The sequence below is a fragment of the Mustela lutreola genome, chromosome 9 (assembly GCF_030435805.1).
Source record: "Mustela lutreola isolate mMusLut2 chromosome 9, mMusLut2.pri, whole genome shotgun sequence".
NCBI classification, from domain to species: Eukaryota; Metazoa; Chordata; class Mammalia; order Carnivora; family Mustelidae; genus Mustela; species Mustela lutreola.
The window spans coordinates 27,532,103-27,549,743 of NC_081298.1; the positions used below are offsets into that span (position 1 = coordinate 27,532,103).

The 17,641-nt window shown below is 52.6% G+C and overlaps 1 protein-coding gene across 1 annotated transcript in view; it reads right to left on the reverse strand.

The window, feature by feature from the left end:
* Nucleotides 1-17,641, reverse strand: part of RSPO4 (R-spondin 4) — a 29,431-nt gene that overhangs the window by 577 nt on the left and 11,213 nt on the right. The window contains exons 2-4 of the mRNA XM_059134336.1: nt 2,628-2,816; nt 1,815-1,955; nt 211-396 (exon numbers count right to left, since the gene is read on the reverse strand). Coding sequence (XP_058990319.1) covers nt 211-396; nt 1,815-1,955; nt 2,628-2,816 — 516 coding nt within the window. The remainder of the gene's footprint in view (nt 1-210; nt 397-1,814; nt 1,956-2,627; nt 2,817-17,641) is intronic.

Sequence of the window (17,641 nt, forward strand, 5' to 3'; positions counted from 1 at the left end):
CGTATCTCTCCGGGAGTTGGGACTGATCCCACCTGCCTTTGAAAGGATACCAGGGAGGGCAGGACTTAACCCACAGGAAGGTATGGCTAATCTTGGACTTTCCGGTTGCCCTATGGGTGCTATTTGGGCAGGCAATGTCCCCAGCCCCCCAGGGTTCCCCGGGGGGGGGGGGCCTGCCTGCTGCAGCCCCGAATTCGGCCCGGTGCTTACCTGCTGGGCATGGCCTCTGGATGGGACATTTCCTTGACTCGGAGAGCACCTGGCAGGTTGCTGCCTCCTCCCGTCCGGCCCGGCCGGCCTCCCGCACGCGGGTCTCCAGACCCCAGGCCGAGCCGCATGCCTTCCCGTTGTGCAAACAGGGGCCCCAGCTCCCCCAAGGGCCCAGCTCACATTCTTCTGTTGGGTGGAGACACAGACAGACAATTTGGATCAGCTGGCAGGGAGATCCAGGGGCAAAGTCGGGGCGGTCCAGGTCCCTGAAGACAACAGCTCTCACCAGGAGCAGAGGGGAGACACTTGACTATCTATTTATGAGGGCCTGGGATGGGCGCCATACTAAAGCACACCTGGGCCAGAAGTGGAAGTGACAGTGGGCTTTAGAGGGGAGGGCTTCCCGGAGGAGGTTACTGAGGAGCTAGAGGGAGAGGAGGTGATCCAGTGGAGCAGAAGGAAGGATACAGGCAGGTGTATGCAGTCTGGGGGGCCTGGCAAACGCGAGGGAGGGAGGGCAGCTGGTGGGGAGGCAGGGGGGAGGCTGGGAGGACAGGTAGGCCAAGAGGCCAGAAGGTCTGCTGGGAGGCCCTTAGGGCCAGGACATCGCTTTGACCTTGATCATGTGCCTCTGATGGGCTGGGGAAGGCAGAAGCTATTCGGTGATATTGTGAGGAAAAATGAGGTCACGGGCCAAGAAATTTCTTAGCAGGAAACAATTTTAAAATACACACACACACACACACACACACACACTCACACATACTTATAGTTTTTCACATTTGATTCTATTAAGAGTTCCCGAGAGGTAGGCAAAAAACAAGGTGGCTGTTAATACCCCTATTTTGCAGAATAGGCCAGTAAGGCCTAGAGCAGGTAAGGGGCCTGCTAAGGAAACACAAAAGGGAATCTGCATCAGAACATGGCAAGTGTTTAAGACCTATTTGGGCCCAGAAACCAGATCTCCAGACCTGAGAACAGTGGTCCTTATGCTGATGTGTTCATTTGCCATGTAGGGACAGAGCCCCTATTCTATGCCTCGTGCTTTGCTAGGCGCAGAGCGGCAGCGGGCACAATACAGACCCAGCTCTGACTCCCGGAGTTCACCACCGAGAAATGTCAGGCTGGGACGGCAGGGTGCTTGGGCCATAATGGGGGAAGCACAGGCAGCCACCGGAGCCTGGAAGAGGCGTGGGTCCTGGGGGCCTGGGGGACCCGGAAGGTTTCCTGGATGAGGAGAATCCTAACCTGAAGCTTGAAGTAGGGGTGGGGAGATTAGGCTTCAGGGAGGGGCAGAAGGGAGACGTGAAAAGGATTTGAACCCAGGTTTGTCTGATTCTAAAATCGGTGCTCTTGTGAACTCTGGGGCCTCCCCTGGTAATAGCAACGAATCTGATGTTGGTAGTGATGGTGGCCGTGATAATGGTGCTCAATGTATAATGGATGGCTCTAATGTATAGAAGGGTCCCTGTGTGTGTGTCTGATGTCCCCTATTGGGCCTCCCAGCACCCTGGGAGGACATTCTCCTGTGGTTCTTCCTGGTCTCCTGACAGCCCTCACCAGCCCCTTAGGGAAGGAGGCGGGGCGAGGAGGCCCCCACTCACCCTGGCACTCCCGAGTGCTGGGCTGGGCGGTGGTGCCCAGCGGGCAGGAGGGCAGACACTTCCCCTTGTACAGGAGAAACCGCCTCTTGCACTGGATGCAGAAGTCCTGGCTGAAGCAGCTTTCACACGTGGCCCCGCATTCTGCAAGAAAGCCAGGGCCACCAGTGGTTAGGGTGGCCACGCAGAAGGGGGCCTTCTGCCTTTGAGCAGCCCAAGCTCTGTAGCCCTGGGATCAGGATTCGGTCTCCTCTGAAGCCCAGACCTGTGCGGGAACTGCATTCCAGAGCTCCTTTCCTTGTCTGCGCTGAGGCTCACTGGGGGCAGGTGCCACAGCCAAGGTAACGGGCTTCCTTGGATTGAAAGGTCAAGATTCCCTTTCTCATTTGAGCCAAGGCTCAGAGAGGGCAAGTGACTGGTCTAGAGTCACATAGCAAGTCTGGGCTGTGATGGAGGACTTCTGCTGCATTTCCATCAAAGCTCAAACATGGGCATGATCTATCCCAGGTCACAGTGAAAATCAGAGTAGGAGTTAGGACTCCTTTTTCCCTTTGAGCTAGGCACAGAGAAGGGGAGTAACATGCCCAAGGCCACACAGCAAGCTACGGTAGATAGAGGTAGATAGATAGTGCTGAGAGCTGCTAGGGCGCTGTCTTGCTTGGGGCTTCTGAGCCAGCCTGAAACCAAGCTGGTATCTTGGAGTCTGGGCTTAGGCACACACTGCTTGCTTGCGGTCATGTTGGGGTGAGAGGTGGGGTGTGGGCCAGAGGTCTCAGAAACCCAGCGCTAGCATAGGACGAGGGGGAAGCCACGTACTTTTGCACCTGTTGACCTCCTGGCCACGGACGCCGAAGTAGCCAGAGGGACAGTCATGCACACATTTGCCGTACTGGCGGATGCCTTCCCGGCGGATGAACAGGAAGAGCCTCTGCTGGCAGGTGGAGCAGCCATTTTCCTCTGAGCAGATGACACAGCCTGTGCAGTTGCCCCCTGGACCAGTGCCCACTGCCAGCCAGACCAGGGAGGAAGGTGGGGGAAAGTGGGAGAGAAATAGTCAAACCATGTACGTGAGCAGCACGGACCATCTCATGGGGCATATTAACTGAACACATGGCCACCCGGACAAACCACAACATTTCCCAGACAACTAGGTCATGTGACCCCAATCTGGCCAACAGTGTATAAGCTAAAGCAATGTGTGCAACTTCTAAGAAGCTGCCTTAAAGGGCAGGGGCATGCCCTTTGTTATCCCCTCACCCTTCCTAGTGAGTGGAATGTGAACACGATGGCCGGAACACATGCAGCTACGTTGGATCATGAAGTGCTATCATGTAATGATAGAGATATAAGAAAAAAGAGCCCAGGTTCCCAAGGAAGGTAGAATATGCTATACCAGCCCTGGGCTGCCCGTGTAGACTTACAGGAGAGAAAAATCTCTGTTTCATTTAAACCACTATTATGTGGAGTTTTCTAGAACTCACAGGCAAACTTAGCCTTTATGGGAATAGTGTGTGTTTATCAGTGTGTGGAGGGTGCGCATGCAGGTGGGTGTAGGGGAGACCTTTGTCCTCTAGTGTGTGTGGGGTGCGCATGCATGTGGGGGTGGGGGACACCCTCGTCCTCCTGCGTTTCCTGTGTTTCTGAACAAGACTCCCTTCCTCCCTGTCACCATCATCAAATACTCCCAGCATCATCAAGTGTAGTGAGTTGAGGGAAGGAAAATTTGTTGCCCCAGAGTCAGCCAGGACCCAAAGCTGGGAAGGAGGCAGAGAATACTCTAGAAAGGAAGCCTCTCCAAGGCTCACAGGGGGTCTCTGCTTTCCTGATCGTTACCTGATAAGCTGACCACTTAGAGAGTTGGGATTTGTCAGCCTGGGGTGGGGGGCTGTGACTTTCCCTCTGTTCCCAACCCCCGAAACCAAGTGAGAAGAGGGGCAAGGTGCCCCTCCCAGAAATGGGGTGCCTGCAACAAGGGGTGGCCAGCTTCGTATGCCCCTGTTGGGCATTCAATTCTGTCACAGCTCTGCCAACCCTCTCCTTCCTGTGTCTCTCTGAGCAGAGTAAAGAGGCCAGGAGAGAGATGGGCAGAGCTGAGAGAAGAGGCAGCCGCCGAAGAACCTGTGCATCCTTCACGGCAAGCCTGGAGGGCTTCTCAGTGGCGAGAGCCCCTTAGAAGTAGCCGGACTTTGGGGAGGCTGTGGCCTCACCCAAGCAGGGTGGTTCCTGGCAAATGTCTCAGCGAGAGGCAGCAGGGAAACCACTGGAGGTAGGAGGTGGGGAGAGTCCGCGAAGGACCGAGCAGCTTCTTAGGGGCAACTGGGGACATGTGAAACTGTTCTGCATTTATACCCCATCAAGGTCAGACTGTTTAATAAACCAGTTACATACTTTGACTCCCCTTGAGCCCACAGCCACCCAGCATAGGACCTTCTTGACTCTCCAGGTCTACCTGCCCCCCTCCCCTTTCTATTCGTGCCTCATCTGCCTTTTAGAGGAATTCCCTATTGTGTGAGGACCCGGAGAAGGGTAATTCCTGGGGCCTCCTCCCCAGAACAGAAACCAAGGAAGTTCAGCCCTTCTTCAAGTTGGCAGTGATGGGCATTGACCAATCAGATACTCATTCCCATGACCCCAAGTCCTGGGAGCTGGACAAAAGAGTGAGGGGCTATGTGGGGTCACTGTCCAGACCAGTCTGGGCCTTTTCTGCCTCCCCCCCTCCCACTCTGGGATGGGTCCTGTCATTTCTCCAAGCCTGATCCTCAGCTACCTGGATCTGGTGAGCCCCCCACAACCTGCTGATATCTCCCACTGCTGTGGCTTACGCCCGAGAACCCCGACTGATCCAGCAGGCTTGCTAATGCCCCTGGGAAGAGAAACAGCCACAGAAGAGCAGAGTAGAGGTTTGTGTGTTTCCAAAGCTGTAGCCCCGCAGGGACCTGAGGGCAGAGAGAGAGTGTGCGCGGTGTCATAGGAGGGATCTCCAGGGCCAGAGAGAGAACATCAGCTGAGAAGCGAACAGAACCCAGACCTCCCATCCCAAGGGAAACAGTTTAAATTCTGATAATACAGAGTGCTGGCAAGAATGACAGGCAAACCCTCCCTTCTGACAGGAGAGTAAATAAGCCCTGGAGAAAAGTCCAGCAGCATCTAGTAAATTTGAGAGCACAGCAATTTGGCTTGTGCCCCCCCCCCCCCCCCCCCCCCGCCAAGAACTGTGCTTTTCAAACCCTTGTCCCAGCCTCTCCTACAGGTCTTGTTGCAACACACAGCGCTGGGTTCCACCCCGAGTGTCTGAGTGTCCCACTGAGTAGATCGGAGGTGGGGGGACTGAGACTTGGCATTTCTAACAGGTTCCAGGTGACACTGCTGTTGCTGACCCGTGGCCATGCTCTCAAACCACCAGCACAGAGAAACCCTTGTGTCTGTGCCCAAAGAAGCATGAGCCAAGATGTTCGCTGTGACATCATTTAATAGCAAACAGGTGTCAAAACCTGACTATCAAAAGAAGAGATAAGCTCACTAGGGCGCAGTCCCTTATATGACCCACGATACGTGACTGGGGAGGGTTTGCAGCTGACCTCATGGATACTCTCAAAGACAAGGCGGACAGCAAAAACGCAGATTGCACAATGAATCACAGAGGAAGAAGCCATTTGTGTAGAGTTTGAAACCCTGCAGAACAATATTCTTGGACATGTGTGATACTTAAATTTGTATCAAGAGTGAAAGACATAAGGGGTTAATAAACACTGAATTCAGGATGTGGGTGAGAAAAGGGATTCAGGAAGAAGGCCAGGGACTCCTCTTGAATCTCTAATAGTTCATTTCTTCACATCTGAAGCAAATATTAAGATGGGAAGATTTGCAACAAGTGGCCGGCAGGTATACAAATGATCATTGTGTTTTTTTATTCTTGACTGTAATTTCAAAATACTTTACAATAAAAATATATTTAGAAGTGTTTAGTCTCTATTGTGTCTGTGGATTGGGGAGGGATAGGTAAGGAAAGAGGACTACCTTCTACTCCTACCCCTCCCGGTTTCCTTCCCCAAGCCCTGGCCCATTCTCCAGCTGAGATCTTGGGCAGGAGGTGACAGAAGTTCTGAGAGCAGCAGAGACCTGCACCTTCGAGCCCTGTGCTACTTATGCCTCCAGGTCCTTTCTCTCCTCAGTAAGGGAACCTTATGTTTAGCCAAAGTTATGTCTTCCAAGAATGAAGACTACATTTCCCAGGCTCCTTTGCAGAGGTATATGGGGCAGGGTCTAAGTTGTGACCAATGGGCTTCAAGTGGGAGTGTCCTGTCCACACTCCAGGAATGACCTTTAAAGAAGGGTGACTCTTTTCTCCTCCCCTTCTTCCTCTGCGGGTGGGATTGTGGACTTGGAAGCCAGAGCCAGGGCAGATGCCGGGGACAGAGGGACTTGGCAGAGAGGCCATGGTGTGGCCATGCTAACCCAGGGCTGTCTACTTGTATAGGAGAGGGGCGAAAGTGTCACCCCTCTTGCTTAGGCCATTGGACCTTTCTATCAGATCCTGAGGACTGCATGAGAATGACTGATGCTGTGGGGTCTTCAGCCTCACGGGTGGGCACAGGGTGACGTCAGTGAGAACAGGGTACCTCTCCTTAGTGCCTCAGTGCTATGTCATCCCACTGGACCTGAGATGTGGCCCCACAACACAGGGCAAAGGGACCCTCATTTGGCTTGAGGTGATCTCTGCCTCCCGGCAGAACAGGAGTTCCAAGTAGAAATTATGTTCAGTTACAGAAAAACAGAATAGCATTCACTGCACACTGAGTGCGTGGACAGAGACTCACACCTGACTCAGGTGTCTCTGCCCACTTTGCAGCTGAGGAGACCACGGGGCCCCAGGGTCCTGCAGCATCAGTGGAGGCAGGGACCTGGGCAGCCAGCCCCCTACTGCCCTCGTGGAGCATTTGTTCAAGGCTCCTCCATGTCAGGCAGAGCCTGGGGCAGCAGGGATGGCCCGCGCATGGCCCCTGCTGTCAGAGGACCTCACAGTCACTGGGAGGGCTGAAGCCCACCGGAGGGACTGAACGTAATGCAGACAAAGTAAACTCTTTCTAACTGGTCTCTGGGAAGAACTTAGGAATTCTTCAGTCTGACCCCTGCAGGTGCACGGGGATTCTGAGGCCACAAGGGGTGGAGACTTCCTCAAGCTTAGACAGCCAAACAGCAACTAGAGCTACAGCATTTTTCTAGAGTGACATTTCCACATGCAGAAGACAGAACCTGATAAGGACCCTTCCGTGACCTCGGATGGTGTGTGTGTGTGTGTGTGTGTGTGTGTGTGTGTGTGTACACATGGGTGTGCAGGCATGGGACAGAACTCAACCCTTCTTTCAGGTTTTTGAAGTTAGCTCTGCGTCCTGCGGCGTCCTTGGTCCTGGTGGTGGGCTAGGGCGCCCCCTAGGGGCTCTGTACTATAATGGCACGCCTGACTTAGAACTCTGATGGCCTCTTGCTTTTCATCACATCTCTGCAACTTGTTGGACAGGGCAATGCTATTTCTCCTCCCCAAGGTCACGGGTGTAGAGAATTGAACGATAATTCTATGAATCATAAGTGATGACAACTAGCATTTGTACAATGCTTCTTTAGAAAGACCCAAATGTGATAGTTCTTAAACTTGAATTCTCAGGGAGGCTCGTAAAGCATCTGGTTTAGGCCCAGGAATGTGCATTATAATAAGTCCAAAATAAATGTAATAGGCATTTTGGATAGGTCTTCCCTGCTCACGAACTCCTTTCCCTGACAACCAGATGTGGAAACCATGCTTGAATTGCATGACGCTGTCCCTTGGTCAATGCCACACAGACTGAAGTAGGGACTGACTGCTCTTTCTGGCTGAACAAATAAGACCATCTTTCTTGGGAATTTTGACTCTGGGCCAACAGACAATGGTCTGTGTTGGGCTCTTGATCTAAGGACACTTGCAGGAAGGCAGGCTAATGCCCATGTATGAGAAGCTTTTGTGGCCACTAGCATCTGTCGTCCCCCTCTGTGCTCATAGAGACCCCATCCGTCCGCACTCTCTGACTTGGAGGTTCATGGAGAGACTCTCCAGCCAGATACACTTCATCACAGGTCCCCTTGACTCTGGTGGCTGGTTCAAACCTAGGCACATGTCTCAGCAAGAGCTAGTCTTCAGATTTTGGGGTGGGGGGTGGTTGACAGGCATGTGTGTATGCATGCACATGTGTGCATTTTCTTTTCCACTCTATTTGGATTTGGGAAGATGTAGACCAGGGTTGGTGGGCACTGCAGGGTGGGAGAGAGTCCCGCAGGTGGGTGGGAGGTGAGAATAGAGGCCACAAGGCAGCAGCAGAGCCAAGAGATTATGTGTGCACCTGGACGCCCCCCTGCGAGGGTCCATAAATTCTCTTCTTTTCTCAAGCCACTCTACAGTAGGTTTCCTGTCACTTGCAACTAGACTCCTAATATACAGAATCAAAGAGAGAAAGAAACACATCAGATGCAGACAGAATAAAGCTATTAGAAACCTTTTGGGTCCCAAAAGACAGAGTTTCTTACCATGATGTAAGTCCAGGTTCCAGTTCCCTCCAGGCCAAGGGGCCTGGAGCCCCAGCCCCCCAGCCTGCTTACTGTGGCTCCCCAATGGGCTTCTTGTATACCCCAACCGTCTCCTGGCCTTCATCACTGGCCTCTCCCAGCTTAGATGCACACTTCTAAAGGAAAGCATTAGAGCTCTCCTTGCAATACCTTGGGTTTGCAGGGGACATCAGAAGAGATGGAACCCCACGCGATTTCTATATCAGTGGTCTCCCATGATCATGACCATCCTCCCCTACTCAAAATACCAGGCCTCAAATACATGGGCCTGTTTCACTCCAGCAGTTGGATGGGTTTGGAATGACATCTGAGTCACTTCGTCTTTTCCCAAAAATATGATAGTGGAATGGATCACATCAAGCTTTGCGGTTTCCAAAGGGAGGCAGGCTTATAACAACTCTGAGAGCATGAGTTAGCCCGGGGCTGAGCAATCCATTCATTCATTCACCCACGCATCCAACCAATATCACTGCGTCACGTCCACTCCGAGGGGTTCTATAGTTATGAGCTCTGGGGCAGAGCTGTGTGATCGCGGGCAAAGTGCTTTAGCTCTCTGGGCTCAGTTACTCTAGTGCAAAAGCGGGGGGGTAATAAGGCTTAACTTGCAGGGTTGTTGTAATTAAAGGAGACAGTTCCTGGAAAACTCTTGGCTTTGAGCCTAGCACAAAGCAGGCCCCTGATATACCGTGTCTATCACGGTATACCACAGTATACCAGTCCTGGCTCCACCATTCATAGAATGACCTTGGACAAATACCCTCATCTCTGTGGACCTCAGTTTCCCCATCTAAAAACCTGTCGCAGCAATTCCTCCCCTCATGGGCCTTGATATGAGATGTGTGCAAACAAACCAGCAAGTGCCCGGCACACAGTAGGTACTTCTTTATAAATTTAAGTTCAAGTTCCTTGCCTGCCCACACTTGGTCAGTCCACACTTGGACCCTCCTCCCTTTCACAGGTGAGCAAACAGAGGCCAGAGGTGTTGGTGGACAGAAGGTCCGAGGCGATGGTCTTCAGGCAGACACAAGGAGGCAGCTTTGGTCTTGGGTGAAGGGCAGGTTTATCCTTTCTGTTGGGATCAGGGAGTGACCTGGGTCTTCCAACAATGGTTCCCAACCTCAGGGTGACCCACAGCCTGAGAACAACCCCAGGCAACTTCATTGCAATAAGAGTCAATGGCTTGAGGTTTGCAAGGAATCTCCATTTTTCTTCTATTTGGGAATTTCGAGTGGCTTCGGGGTCATCTCTGCAATATCATGCCTCCCACCCCCTTTCAGCCTGCAGAGCTTTCCTGGAAGGCGTCAAAAGGCCCAGGGTGACATCTAAGACCCTGAAGATTACATGTTCTCCCAGACAGGTTCACCTCCTCAGCAGCCCACATTGTGTCTGTCTCTGAAAAATCCTTAATACCCACGTTGAGAAATGCAGCCCCATACTTAAAAAAAAAAAAAACAAAAAACAAAAAACAAAAAACCAACAACCAAATAAACCAACAACAAAAAACAAAAAAGAAACAAACAAAACCCCTCATTTGGATAGACTGCTAACATTAAAAAATAAATAAATAAATAAATAAATAAAAATAAAGAAAACCCAGATTTCACATAGAAAGCCAGAATTTGGACCTCTCTGGAAAGAATCAGAGGATCTACCAACATTAGGCCTGCATTCCCATAAGGCAATAATTGATTGAAATTTCACAGACAGGGTACAGGCTCACCAGGCTGCCCCCCATCCCCTTTAATGACCCCTGACACTGAGGGCAAAGGTCAGCTGCCCTGTATTATCATCTTGGAGCCTCCGTTCATCTCACACCCACTTCAGTCACTGGTGTTAGGAGGCAATGTGGAGCAGGGGTTCTCAAACATGGGGGCATGCGCCAGATTCACCTTGGACTTGTTAAAACTCCGCTGGCTGGTGATTCGGTGGGGTGAGGCCGGCCTTGAGGAAGTGTAATGCCTACAGGTTCCCAAGAGCTGCTGGTGCTGTAGAACCTGGGACCACACTCGAGTGGAGTAGGGTTAAGAACTGGGCTGTGTGGGTTCACATCCCAGCTCTACCCCTTATTCTTGCCTGTGTGACCTTGAACTTGTACCTTAACCTCTCTGAGCTTCAGTTTTCCCACCTGTTAAACAAGCATCGTATTGGCTGACCTTCCAATTGTGAGGACCTGAGCAGGCCGGACACCAACGAGAGGCTCAGGATTCTTACCATCGCCACCTGCCACGCGTCTGTGGGGGTCTGTGATTCGGGGCTTGCTTGGGCAATCGGTGCAGAACTTTTTATTTTGATGTCAACATTTTTTTGGGGGGGTGGAGTTTCTTCTTAATTGGGGTGTGTCCAGGGAAGTGTGCCTTGCATGAGAACATCATGTGTCATGGTTGACTGAGGATTTAACACAGCTGTCCTGGAGGCCTCCCTGGGGGGTGCCAAGGATGGGGATGGAGAGAGACGGCTGCCCCTTGCCCCAAGGCCATGCAACCTGAGGAGGACCAGTCCTTGACCTGAGTCCTGCTCTGTCCCTGGGGATGATCAGAACCGTGGTGGGGGTGGGGGGGCATGCAGAGAGCCCTGGGCAGTGCGTCTTCTGATCCTTGCCTGGCAGTTGGGGACACATGTCACCGATGACCAAAGGAAATAAACAACATCTGGGCTCCCGCCTGTCCGCTCAGGCCCCCACATATGGGAGGCAGTTGCTGCCCCTGGAAGCTGGCTCAGAGGAGCCCCACGGCACATCCCTGCCTGGGGGGCAGATTGCACCATTCCCAGCAAGGGAGGCGCCCTGGAGATGACTTCCAGCTTACAGTCTCCCACGGGGTGCAGAGCTAAAGGTCTCCAGCCCCCCAGCCTCTTCTCAGTACCCTGGAAAGGGAACATAGAGGGTCTCACGTTCAGCAGAATGTTGAGGTGGTCTTGGTTTTGGAGCCTGACAAACCAACACTTCCTGGCTGGGTGAGTTTAGACAAGCAGGCTTCACTACTCTGAACCTCGGTCTCCTCTTTGGCAAAATGGGGACAACCGCAGCAACCAGCTCCCAGGCACTTGTCTGGTTGACATGAGCTCATCCACGTAAAGTGCTTAGCACCACTTGTGGCAGACAAATGGGCACTATTTTATTATTTGGTTTCTGTGAGACGCATGGGAGGCGCCCCAAGGTGCTCCCTCGAGGGCCGGAGTGCAGTTTGGGGTTTTCTCCTTCAAGTTTCCATAGCTTTGCACTTTGGCCTCAGAGAGTGTCGCTGCGGTGGGAGGGCCAGGCTCATACAGGGCAAAGGAAGTTGATGATGTTCCTTTTCTGCCACGGAAGGATGAACCCCAGCAGGGCAGGGCAAAACCACAGTGGCCCCCACAGGCGAGTCCTCACCTTGCTTTTGCTCATCCAGATTATCCTGGCAAATACTGCTCCTTGAGACCCCCTTTTCCAGAGCTGCTCACCATCCCACGTGGAGATGTTGCAAAATTCATTTAAGTACTATCGTCACACCCACTTCAGAAGCGAGGCAACGGAGGTTCAGGGCAGTGCCGCTGCTTGCCCAAAGGCATGTAGTAGGAGCTGTAGTGGACAGTCAGACCCAGGCAGGGTGACTCCAGAAGCTGAAAGCTTCACGTCGAGGTGACACTGCCTTCCGAGTCCCTGTGTACCCCATGCCTCCTTCAGTCCTCCACACTGAATAACATGTCCCCCGTCCCCTTACTATGGCCTTGCTAAGTTCCCAGGGCTGTGCTAAGGCCCTTGCCTCTTTCCATGCCCACTTGACCTTGACCGAGACAGGAAGTTGGCCTGCCCAGGACAGGCTGTCTGGGGACTGAGCCTGCCTCTTCGGTGTATCTCATTCATTTTCTCTTGTGCCGTGCTCAGCCCCGGGATGTGGGGCAAGTCAGCACGTGTGCCCTCACCCAAGGGAGCCTGTCCCTGTCGTTCTTCTGTCAGGTCCCTTCCAAACTCTCTCTGGGGGATTTTCTTGTTGCCCCCACCAGGGCTTTGGGAGGCTGGGAAACGTCCTGCCCCACCCCAGCCGCTGCTTGGAATCCAGAAGGAATCCTTTCCAGACCCTGGGAGAGAAGGCGGGATGGAGTGCGGTGGGGAGTCAGGGTTCACACCCACATCTGTTCTTTCCTCAGATTTCAATCCACATAGAATCACCCGGTGCTGCTGCTTAAAATCTGAGGCACTACCTCCTCTCAATTAGGGGCTTGGTTGAAAGCTTCTGGTGCTGTGCCTGGTGTCATAGATGTCTGAGCTCAGGCGATCTTCAAAAACCACTCTGCAACTGGGGCGCCTGGGTAGCTCAGTGGGTTAAGCCTTTGCCTTCGGCTCAGGTCATGATCTCGGGGTCCTGGGATGGAGGCCCGAATTAGGCTCTCTCCTCAGCAGGGAGCCTGCTTCCCCTTCTCTCTCTGCCTGCCTCTCTGCCTACTTGTGATCTTTCTCTCTCTGCCATATAAATAAATAAAATTTAAAAACAAAACAAAACAAAAACCACTCTGTGGGCTCAGCCAGGGCTTCCCAACAGTAGTGTTAACACAGAGTACCCTGGGGTCTTGGGTTCAAAGGTAGATTTTGACACTAAAGGTCTGGGGTGAGGTCTGAGCTGCTGTTTCTCTACAAAGCTGCCCGGGGATGCTGATGATATTGGTCCCTGACCTCATTTTAAGAAGCAAGGAGGTTGGTCTTGTTACCACTCCTCATTACACAGATGAGCCAACTGGGGCTCAAAGGCCAATCCCTGGAGGTAGCAGAGCTAGACAGAGCTCCCAGACAGTACCTTGCCCTGGAGGCCTGACGATGGATGAGACGCCGGGGTAATATTGGGTAATATTTGGAAGGGGCAACCCAGCTCCTCTTATCACTCACTGGAAGGCTTTCCCAAGTAGCCAGAGCTGGGGACTGTGCCAAGGTCAGCGAGGCAGGAAGGGGAGGCGCCGGGTTTGTCTGCACCCGAACGTGGGCGTGGTGCCGGGACAGTGCCGGGTGCGGGATGGATGGTGAACCCCACCTCCAGAGGATTCTAGTGCTCAGGGTTGAAGCATGAAGTCTTTGCCCTGTGTTGTCTCTGCCTGGCCCTCTGGCCGGGTAGCGGGGCAGACCCATTTCAGAGCAGGCTGCTTGTGCCAGGCTTGCCCCATGCCCCTTGCCAAGCCACATCTCTGCTTTCCTATCCCTTAATGAGCCACCCTGGCCCGGGCAGATGCATTCTGCCCTCCCCTAACCGCTCCTCAAGGATGGTCCTGCTTGTGTTCCTGTGGGAGCCCTGGGTGTGCAGCCAGAAGCCAAGGACCCATCTTGCCAGAGTGCAGCTACCTGTTATCTGTGAACACAGAAGCATCACACGACGGGCCCGAGTGTGAAACTGTCAGAAAATCAATCTGCCTACAGTCTTGTCACAAAACCCTCTGTGGGTCAAAGTGTCGTTGTGTCGTCAAGGGTGTGCAATTGCAGAAGAAACGGTCTGGCCTTGTCCTATGTTTAAAACAGTTACAACATTGTCAAGTAGACGCAGTTACCCCCCCACCAAAAAAATCTTGAGAAAACAGTTCCTTTTCTTTTCCAGCAACAGACACAGGTTCGCTGTGGGAGAAGCCCTGAACAAGCTGCTGAAATACCCTGTGCCTGAGTTTCTTCTGTTTTTAACTCACATAGCTGTTGTGGGGCGGGGGAGGGTGGTTGTCAAATGCCTTATGCTCAAAGCGGGGCAGAGCAGGTGCTCAGGAAACTCACGGCCCCTCCCCCACTCCCCGTGAACGGCATGTCTCTGCAGCACGCGTGTCTCTGGCATGTTTCCTCCCAGCTATAGCCCTACACCTGGCACAGCAGGTGCCTGGTATACAGTAGATACTCAGTGAGGACTTGTAAGCTGGGAGTGGACTTAGACAGTTTCTGGCTCCTTTCAGTTCTGGGTCTCTGTGGTTTGCTGTGTGACCTCGGGCAGGTCTCTTTCTTCTCTGATCCTCTCCAAACCTACTTGGCTGCCGTGAAGTACTCTGAGACCCATGTATACAGTACCTAGTGGTGCTTGGCTTGAGTTGGCTGCTTATTACCACTCCCTCCCCTGGGACGCTTTTGATTCCCCATTGCTCTTTATCTGTGAAGGACTCTTCTGGCTCTTTGAGAGGCTATACAGCTCTGGCCCAGCAGGAGGATGTTTGCAGCAGTTAGGACCCTGCTGGGACTCCTCCAGCCAATCTGGAGACCCAGTGCAGCATGGGAGGGGGGCCATGCCCACTGGCGAAACCTGGAGGCTCCCACAAGCTTTGAGGAAGATATAAGGGCCAGGATACCTGAGAAGGTAGTGGAAACTTTCATTTTTTTAAAGTATTTAAATTCAACTAGCCAACATACAGTGCATCCTTAGTTTTGGATTTGGGAGAAACTTCCTAAGAGGAACTGGAAAGCCCAGATTCTGAAAGTTAATCTGAGGAGGGTACCAGGTTTGAGAGCTCTACCTACAACCTCCTTTCCTTTGTCCCGTGGAAGTCCTGTGGCTGACAGAGCCCAGCGCTAGGGATGAGGACAGTGGTACCTGTCTCGGGGTGGACTTAGACTCCTTGTATGATCTTGGCAGAGTTCCTCATCGCCCCATGCCTCAGTTTCCCCAGCAGGAAAACAAAAGATGGGGCTTGATAAAGGACTTAAAATATTTTCAGCCACGGAAGCCTTCTTTTTTTTGTAACGAGATGGGATATGGATGCTGAGTTAATAGGACAGGTAAGGATGGAGCTGCTTTGGCTGAAACCTGGCTGGGTGTGAGGATGAGGATCTTGAGCCTGATCCTTTTCGTTCCCATCCCCCACTTCTGGAGGCAGCCCCTCAGGGCTTGGAGCATCTCTAATGACCTTCAAGCCCCAAAGGCCCACAGTGCCAATGGCAGGAGGAGCAGCGGCAGAGCTGTTAGCAGCACTGGCTGGAGACAGACAGCCTGGGTTTAAGCCTCCACCTAACCTCTGTGAGCCTCAGTTTCCCCATCTGTAAAATGGGATACTACCTGTCTTTTTATGTTGTTGTGAAGGTGCAGTTCATTGGCGTTTGACACAATTAGAACAGGGTCTAGCAGACGGTAGGTATGAGCGGTGTGGAGCGCCTATATGGCCGGACTCTGTCACAACAACCCTATGAGGTATCCTCTTAAAACAAAGAAGTTAAGGCACAGAGAGGGTAGGTAAGTTGCCCAGGATCACACAGCTGATAAGTGGCAAGCTTAGGTTTAAAGCCAGGTGGTCTTAAGAACTGGTGGTTTTTATTAAGTATTAGGGAGACTCTAGCCCTCAGAATAGGCCCAACATAAACACCCTCCTCGCCTCATAAAATGAAGCCCAAGGAAGCGTTGGGTATATGATCGGTGCTCAGCACGGAGAAATCCTGGGGCTCCACTGCCAGTAAGCATCAGGGAAGGTGACCAGGTCTAAAAGTCAGGGCTGGTCCTCATGCCAAACCCTGTCAGTGTTCAGGGATAACCCCAGCTCCTCTCAGCCAGGACCCTGGGGACCAGGAGGCTCTGAGGGGTGACAGAATCAGGAATCCAGTGGGACCTCCAGGCATGGACTAAGTGTCTTCACAGATCTGATTGTGGATCTGGCCTCTTCTCACAGGCTCCCTTCCCCTCTCAAATCCCAGCAAAGGAAGAGAGCCCCAGATGTGGACTCTTGTCCCAGATCTTTGGACCCTAGGGCAAGGTCCTCCCTGTCTCTGGGCCTCAGTTTCTCCATCTGTCAAAACCCACTGTGCGTAAGGGTCCAATATTCATGATCTATCCACCCGTTGGGGAGGTATTTCTTGAATACCCGCAATGTGCCAGGCCCTTTTCTAACCTCCAGGAACATGAGGGTGAAAACAAGAAGCAAAAAAAAAAAAAAAAAACCAAAAAACAAAAAAACAAAAAACCTTCTCATTTGCTTTCATTTGATTTATTAGACAAAAATCAAAAGACAAATCCCAGACCCACTGAAACTTTTAGAAAGATGCACAACATGGTTCTAGTTGAAAGGTAAATTTCCCACGCTCTCTGTCTTTTTTAGCCCTCCTCCCAGCGCCAGGCACCCCGCTGGGTACAAGGGTGCTCTGTAAATGTTTGTTGAATGAATGAATGAACAGGACTTATCTTGCAGTGCCCAAATTGGTGACAAAGGGTGGAAACAGTCTCTGAATCGTCCCCGTCCCTGCCACAGTGTTTTAAAGAGAGCCGCCTCATGAGTATGAAACTGGGGCTTGGTAGCTGGCTCCAGGGCTTAGTGTGGGGAGGGGGCAACGATCTTTGCATCCCCTATCTTCCCCCCACCCCACCCCCTGCCTCTGCAACCTGTGTAAATGGATTTCTGAAAAAGATCCCCCCAAAACTGTCCCACAGGGGCTGGGGCAGGGCTGAGCACTTCCCCACCTCCCTAAACCCAGCTGGAGTGGCAAGAGAATCACTCATCCTTTAGAGGGGACCCAAAGACCATGGAAATGGCATTTCATCCTGATGGATACACATCCCGAGGTTTGGGATCAGACAACCCTGCTCTCAAATGCCAGCTCCAAGCTTACTTCTGAGACATTTAACCTCAGTCTACTCACTTGAAAATGGAGACAATCACCCACTCACTGGAAAATGTGTTCCCTCCTATCAGAGACTTTCCTCTCTCTGCCAGGCACTGTTCTAAGCACTGGCACATCAGTGAATTAGAGGGTCTTCCCCTCATGAAGTGTGCAGCCAGAAGGAGAGAGCGATTATTTGTGGTAGTGACCAGGAGTGAACAAAAGTTAGGAGAGGTATTCCTGCATAGGGACCAGCAAGCACGGAGGGCCAGAGGCTGGAAAGAGCTTGTTTTGGAAGAGGGCAGTGGTCAGGGGAGAGCCATGGCAGGTGAGGTCGGACAGGCGGACGGGCCAGCCCAGGTGCGTGGGCTCAGAAGCGGTTTGCATGGTGCTGGATCTTCCTAGAAGCACGGCTGCCTGGGCTTCCGCAGGTGCTGACGGGGAAGGGGCACGGTCATCCAGGTGGTCTGGACGAGGCTGGCAGCTGTGGAAGCAGGCGGGGTGGGGGGCGGACAGGCAAGCTCTGCCCGTTAGCTACTACAAGGTAAGTGGCCCAGTCCTGGTGTGGCGCATGTAGGGGCTTACAGATCCACTAATCAGTCTCAGATCTAAAGAGACCTAATCTGAGAATCCCAGGATGGGATCTACCCCACAGCCTCCCTGTAAGTGCCAAATTGCTTCCGCTTCCCCTTGCCATCACTTCCGGTTGGGCCTCCTTGCCCTG